At 45.6% G+C, this 7542-nt stretch overlaps 1 protein-coding gene across 1 annotated transcript in view; it reads left to right on the top strand.

Annotated features, from left to right (window-relative positions):
• LOC116369898 (atrophin-1-like) overlaps positions 1 to 7299 on the top strand; it is a 19680-nt gene extending 12381 nt beyond the window's left edge. Inside the window, exons 4-6 of the mRNA XM_031819601.1 lie at positions 503 to 650; positions 955 to 1116; positions 1874 to 7299. Coding sequence (XP_031675461.1) covers positions 503 to 650; positions 955 to 1116; positions 1874 to 2967 — 1404 coding nt within the window. The 3' untranslated portion in view covers positions 2968 to 7299. The remainder of the gene's footprint in view (positions 1 to 502; positions 651 to 954; positions 1117 to 1873) is intronic.
• Positions 7300 to 7542: the final 243 nt, after the last annotated feature.

Here is a 7542-nt window from a genome sequence, read left to right on the forward strand (position 1 = left end):
ACCTGAGCTCAATTTGGAGTCTCATAACAAAGGGTCTGAATACTTATGTAAATAAGGTATTTCTGTTTTATTGATTTTTTAATACGTTTTCTAACATTTCACTTTTCACACTTTGTCATTATGAGGTATTGTGTGTAGATTGATGGAGGAAATGTTTTTTATTGAATCCATTTTAGCTGCAACGTATCAAAATGTGGAAAAACGGAATGGGTCTGAATACTTTCCGAATGCACTGTGTATACCTGGTTAAGTAAAGGTAATGAATACATTTTTGTTTGAGGCTACCACATCTGAGCCACTCAACTATTCAAGGGTTTGATGACTAGTTAAGTAGTTAAATCAGATGAGATGGTGCTGGGCTGGAACAAAAAAGTGCAACCCTGGGGGGTACTCGTCTCCAACCCCACAACTGGAAATTTGAAAAACACCCTGCTCAAGCTAAACGACCATGTTGTTGTTGTTTACCATGTACGTTGTTGTCATGTCATGTCTTGTCCACTAGGGGGTGAAGGACCAAGCTGGCTCAGGCAGCCAGCCCATGCTCAGTCATAAGTACTGCCCTGGTGTCAACAACAACCCAGGCTACCTGTGTGAGACCGGCCACTGCTGTGGGGAAACAGGATGCTGCACCTACTACTACGAGCTGTGGTGTGAGTAACAACCAGTCGATACCAGCCAAGAGGCTTGTCTTGTCAGCATTTGCTGTCACACAGCTATACCGATGCATTGTGGTATGTAACCAGACCAGATCGGGAGTTTAACATGAGCAAGCCCTTAAGGCTGGTCCTCTGATCAAACTGTAGACGGTTTGTCTTATTACGGTATAATAAATATCAATTTATAAAAGCCTTTTCAACAGTATAGCTACCAGAGGCTGTTCAATAATTGGGATTAATAAAGTTGCTTGAATTCAATTCCGTATGGCCAGTGTCTCTGTGTGTCTGTATCCTGCAGGGTTCTGGCTGCTGTGGACCATCGTGATTCTGTTCAGCTGTTGCTGTGCCTACCGCCACCGGCGGGCCAAGCTGCGTGTCCAGCAGCAGCAGAGACAGAGGGAGATCAACCTGATCGCCTACCACGGAGCCTGCAACTACCCTGCGTCCATGTTGGACCTCAGTACGTATAGCTACGCTCGCCTCTCTCCCCGGTCCTTTCATTGTCTGCGTCACCTTATCGTGTTATTAGCAGGACCTGGGTTCAAATAGCATTTGAAATGTTTGCTCATTTGCTTGAGTCTGTCTAGGGTGCTAGATTGGTTGGATTTGAACTTTTGGGACTATTCCATTGGCTGCATTGTGCCAGGGAAGGTCAAGGAAGTACAACTTATAGCCCCGATGCAGTCTTCTTAATTTTATTTTCAAATGTAAACAACTCCGGATATATTTTTGTATAATTTGTTTTCCTGAGCCTCCTTTTGCCATTGAAATGCTCAGTCTGATTGTGTGGGCGTCTTGATACAAATGTTAATATACAGTATTTACATACACAACCCTGACTGGCGCATAGGAGCGTCTAGACTCTAGTACCCCTCCAAAGTAGGAGGATACATACGCAAATAAAAGATGACTAGTCATTGGTCAGAATAATCAGATCTGATTGTGATGTCATGATCTGGGCCAAAAACTCCATCCCACCTGAACAGGCTGAAATGCCAGGATTCTTTTTCAAACAGCTCTTACACAAAAAGGGCATTATCATAATTTTGTCCATTTCAGTGTGTCATTTCAACCTCATAGTGTGGAAGTATCATGAAAAAACAAGACTTTTGAATGCGCTGCACACGGACTATTTTGGAGTTTGGTGTCTATTGCTGGTCATGTAACCCTAGTGGTTAGGAGATGAAATTGATTATCTGTCATGTGTTATATTGTAGGTTTCCTGGCCTCCTTCAAGCTGCCGTCCTATGAGGAGGTGGCAGCCCAGCCCCCCTCACCCCCTCCATCCTACAGCTCCGTCTTTGCTCTGCAGGGGGCGATGGGGGGCGCCACCGCTTACACAGCCACCCCTTACGGTTCAGCCTACCCCCATCACCACCAGCAACAACCCCTCGGCCCTCCCTCCTACTTGGTTAGCTCCAGGGCGGGCCCCAGCGGTGCCGGTGGTGGCCTGACCTCATCTCAGAGTTCAGACAACTACACCAGCTGCTCCTGCGAGTCCTGCTCCCTCCTCACCTCCCCATCCAGCACCTCCTTCTCTGTCCAGGTGACCTACGAGACGGATAATACCAGCCATGCCTCCACGCCCGGTAGCGAGGTTGGAGGAGGAGGGAGGCAGGTCCTGAGAGGCTTCCCCAGGGAGGGTTCATCGCTGGAGGGAGTTGTGTCTGCCAGGTCCCCTTTGTCTCCAGGAGGATATCCAGCTCCTCCACCTGAACTTCTACCTACACCTTCTCCCACAACGTCTTCTCCTCTCCCTCACACTCTCCCCCCTCCCAAACTATCTTCTCCCTCTCCACTTCCTCCTCCACATCATCTGCCACTCCCTCCACTCATCCTTATGGACCCCCTGGCTGTGCTGGCTGACGAGAGAGGGGTAGAGGGCGGCCTGAGTGAGGGTGGGGTCACAGAGAGACAGAGCCCTTCCATCCTCTCTCCCCCCAAGCCCACCCAGTCTCCCCCCAAACATGCCCTCTTCTCCACCAACGTGGACTTCTTCGAGCCCGTGGAGAAAGAGAAGAGAGAGGAAGAGGAGGAGGAAGAGGAGGATGAGGATCATTTCCGTCACCGCCGGCTCACAGGCGACTCCGGCATCGAAGTGTGCCGCTGCCAAGTGAAGAGCGAGGAAGAGGATGTGGAGAAGAAGGTGGAAGAAGATCAAGTTGTAGGAGGGGATGGAGAGGAGGGGGCGGATTTCCTCCATGACAGTGTGGACTGTTCCCTCCGAGCGCAGCAGGTCGCCCAGTGTGGCCACGCCTCCTCGGCCATCCCCAGGGGCGGGGACGCCATCATCACCGTGGAGTCGTCATGAGGACAGCCAATGAGGGCCAAATAATTTGGTCAGGTGACCAAAACTCACTTGACTGACAACAAATGGAGCCAATGGAGCTTAAAAGTGTTTACTTTGACCCAGTAGCACCCCCTACTGTTCAAACCAGGAAGGAAGCCAAGGCCCACATCAACTAGTATGGGCCTGCTTGTGTTAACGGCTTACTGTAGTAATGTGAAGTCACCATAGTAACACAGAGGAAGAGGATCATCACAGCCTTCTAATTGAAAGGAGGAAGGAAGTCGTTACAGAGGGAGTCGGACAGTTTATCTGTGTTGATCTTTCTGACGGTCATTATCATTCTGTCCCACTGTGCTGCCACCGGGAACAAAGACACCTTTTATTATTTCTCAAAGTGGAGAAACCAATGCTGCAGTGAAACTGCTAATTATACTCTCTCTCGCTCTCTCTTTCTGTCTCTCTGTCTTTCTGTCTCTCTCTCCCTCTCTCCCTTTCTGTTTCTCTCTCTCCCTCTCTGTCTCTCTTTCATCACAGGAAGAGGAGCAACAGCTGCATGAGACAGTATAAAGTCAGCATAATGTTCACACAGTCTCCCTCGCACACACACACACACTCACACTCACACACACACACACACACACACACACACACACACACACACACACACACACACACACACACACACACACACACACACACACACACACACACACACACACACACACAACAACAACCCACCTGCTGTGTCTGAAGCTCTGCTGCACCTGCCCTTTTGCTTTGCAAAAATACCTCCCGCTTTCTTCCTCTCCCCATCCTCCCATCAGAGTACTGTTAGCTCCTCTTCTCTTCTCCTCCTCTCCCATCCTCCCATCAGAGTACTGTTAGCTCCTCTTCTCTTCTCCTCCTCTCCTCCTCTCCCATCCTCCCATCAGAGTACTGTTAGCTCCTCTTCTCTTTTCCTCCTCTCCTCCTCTCCCATCCTCCCATCAGAGTACTGTTAGCTCCTCTTCTCTTCTCTCCTCTCCTCCTCTCCCATCCCTCTCTCTCAGAGCAGCCTGCCTTTGACGAGGGCCAGTGGTTGATGTTGCTGTTGGATGTACAGTCATTGACAAGGTGAGACTGGGTCTAGTCTAGTTACAAGCTGGTACAGACTGACCTCGCTGTCTGACACTCACATTGACCTGTTGTTGCGCTGCTGCTCGGATGATCAGCAATCTGCTAGGCAATAATGATATGAACAATGATTATGACGATGGACAAGAGCCATTGAAATCACTCCAAGACTGTCTGACTGTCCGTTGGATTCTGAGTGGTCAGTGACAAGAATATGAACACTGAGAAAGAGGTGGTGTGTACAGTTACAACACGCCAAGACATTGGTTTTCTGATACCTATTCTAGTGCTGTTTCACTGTTAGCTGATAGTACACATCCAGACTTTGTCCTATTCTGACATTTCAAAAGAGGAATTGTGGTGTGTATTTCTCCCAAGGTTTAGAACTATGTGGACTGATCTTAGTGTGCTCTCTACCCAATCTACGCCATCTTCTCTCTGTCCTCTTCAATGGAGTTTCCTTATCTGCTCAATTGCTCATTCAACAGCCTAACTCTAACTTTAAACCTTCACCTATGATATTGAATGTAATCATTTGCATATTAGCAACACCAAGCAAAGGAAGTGAAATGGAAAACTTGAACTGGAAATGAAGTGCTAACTGGACGAAGGACTGTTAATATCAGAAGTTACAGCTTTGATTTCAAGGCATTGCACTTGATTTTCGTCATCTGTATTGAAGTGCCCCTGTTGTCTCCCATATTGTCCTAGACCTAGAGCGAATGGAGGAGTTGTTTTGTGAGCTTTTCAAACTGGAACCGTGTCAGGGCTTTCTCTCGTGTGCTTTGCTGTTGTGTGTTTGTTCATTTTTAATAATCTTGAATCATTTATTTTTTAATTCAACAGAACCATTTCACCATAATCGCCTAAGGATTGTTACAGATTGAGTACAGATTGAGTACAGATTGAGTACAGATTGAGTACAGATTGAGTACAGATTGAGTACAGATTGAGTACAGATTGTTACAGATTGAGTACAGATTGAGTACAGATTGAGTACAGATTGAGTACAGATTGAGTACAGATTGAGTACAGATTGAGTACAGATTGAGTACAGATTGAGTACAGATTGAGTACAGATTGTTACAGATTGAGTACAGATTGAGTACTCACTAGTCAATTACAGAATGACTCACTTTAAACAGCGATCAAAATATACTGCCGAATGTTATTGTGCTGAACAGGCGTAGTGTGAAAATGAGACAAATCACAGGTTTCATTTCATGTTGTTGTTATTGTCACATATATAGTTATCTGAAGGCTACATTTAGTTTCTCTGGTAACAAGCAGTGGCTTCATACTGTAGGAATGGTTGCCATGGATTTCCCATGTACTGAGTCTTGTTTGAGACCCAAGCCTGACTTCAAAGCTATTGACCTCTAGATTGGCTCAAAGCTACAGTAGATTGATACTTTAATACTGTAACCAGTTGGACTATTCTCTGCGACTAGCATCAAGGTGATGATGGAGATCTTGTTATCTGGGCTGGAGAAATAGCATGTTAACTCTTAGTGTGACTACAACCACAGACAGGAGATGATCCTTGCATTTCATTTTCTACATCTCTCTTTCACCACTATGTGTGCATGTGTGTGTGTGTTTATGTGTGTGTGCATGAGTGTGTGTTTGTGTAAAGCTCTTATTCGGCAGCTTATGTATAATTACAGTTATTGCTGATGAGTCACTCGCTCCCACTGGCTCATTCACCTGGGTGGACATTTCTGGGAAAATGTTTTTTTTTAATACCAGATTTCCATGTTCAGACATCCTGTATGGTTAAAGAAAACATTGTGTACGTGTGAACGGTGGGACTCAGAGACTATCACAAAGCATGATGTCATGTCATCACGTCAGTCAGTGCAGCCGCATAGCTGAGCGTGGGAGGGGGGGAGATATGGGGAGAGAACAAGAGAGAGAGGGGTGGAGAGAGAGAGGGAGAGAAAGAGAGAGAGAGAGAGAGGGGGGAAAGAGAGAGAGAGAGGGAGAGAGAGAGAGAGAGAGAGAGAGAGAGAGAGAGAGAGAGAGAGAGAGAGAACATGAACAGCCATTGGGCTCATTGCTCATCTGTGTCTTGCTGACGGAGAAGCTGTTTTTCATGACTAAGTATTTGGGTTCTCCTATGTTATGTAGTACTGTCCTATGTGTGGTTGTCTTCTAGTCGTATACCCAAACCCATGTTCAGCAGTACTATTTCAGCAGTCTCTTTTTTAAAGATACTCGCAGTACAACTATGAAATCCGAGACGTGCAAAAGAAAAGGTACATGTTTAGCAATAGAATGGCATTAACTGTTATCCCTTCCTCTGATCATTATAGGTTGAAAACTGGTTGTAATCAAGTTGTAAACCTGTTATAATGACAACATTTACCTGTCGATAGTGATCAATGACTTGTGAAACTGCATTTTAATAAGAACCATGTCTGTTTCAAAGGTACCCTTTAACTACAGGTCTCAGACCAGCTGACTCGACCCCCACTCCTAATCTTAACCTTTGGGACATGAGAAGTAAAGCTGACCTCAGAGCAGCTCCTTTTGTGACTATGACCATTTATTTTGCCTTGTCAGCTGCCAGTTGTTTCCTATGAACAGTATGCTTCTTCTAGCCTGGTCCACTATCTGTTTGTGCTGTCTTCTCAGATCTGGAACCAGGCTATGCCCCCCCCCCCCCCCCCCCGCCCAGTCCCTTTGTTGATAGGCCAAGGCAAAAATGTCAGACTGTTACCTCGCCGAGTTATTATGACTGCGATTGGATGTTGACCCTGTTTTTCTGATACTATATAGCCTCCTCTATATTTGTACTACTAGCTACTACCTTTATTTTGTATACCCTGAGAATTTAATTAGAAGCATTGGTACAGTAGTGCCAAGTTCATTTGATGGAAAGCTGGGTCATATTCATTAGGGTGCACCGTAGCAAAATGTTTTGCAATGGGGGGCGACAAGTGTTTCTTATTGGCCAAAATAAGGAAGACCTTCTCTGTTTCAGTCCATTTTCTACCGCTTGGTATATAATGAATATGACACTGTTGGGCCAGGATGTCTTAAGACTGTTGGTTTTGCTCCAGGCAGGGAAGAATGTCTCATGTTTCACCGACTTCCTAATATATCCTGCCATTGACTGACAGCAGGCTTTAGCAACTACAGTTGAAGTCGGAAGTTTACATACACTTAGGTTGGAGTCATTAAAACTAGTTTTTCAACCACTCTACAAATTTCTTGTTAACAAACTATAGTTTTGGCAAGTCGGTTAGGAGATTTACTCTGTGCATGACACAAGTAATTTTTCCAACAATTGTTTACAGATAGATTATTTCACGTATAATTCACTGTATCACAATTCCAGTGGGTCAGAAGTTTACATACACTAAGTTGACTGTGCCTTTAAACAGCTTGGAAAATTCCAGAAAATGATGTCATGGCTTTACAAGCTTCTGATAGGCTAATTGACAGCCTTGAGTCAATTAGAGGTGTACCTGTGGATGT

Source organism: Oncorhynchus kisutch, unplaced genomic scaffold, assembly GCF_002021735.2.
Source record: "Oncorhynchus kisutch isolate 150728-3 unplaced genomic scaffold, Okis_V2 scaffold2320, whole genome shotgun sequence".
In the NCBI taxonomy this organism is placed as follows: Eukaryota; Metazoa; Chordata; class Actinopteri; order Salmoniformes; family Salmonidae; genus Oncorhynchus; species Oncorhynchus kisutch.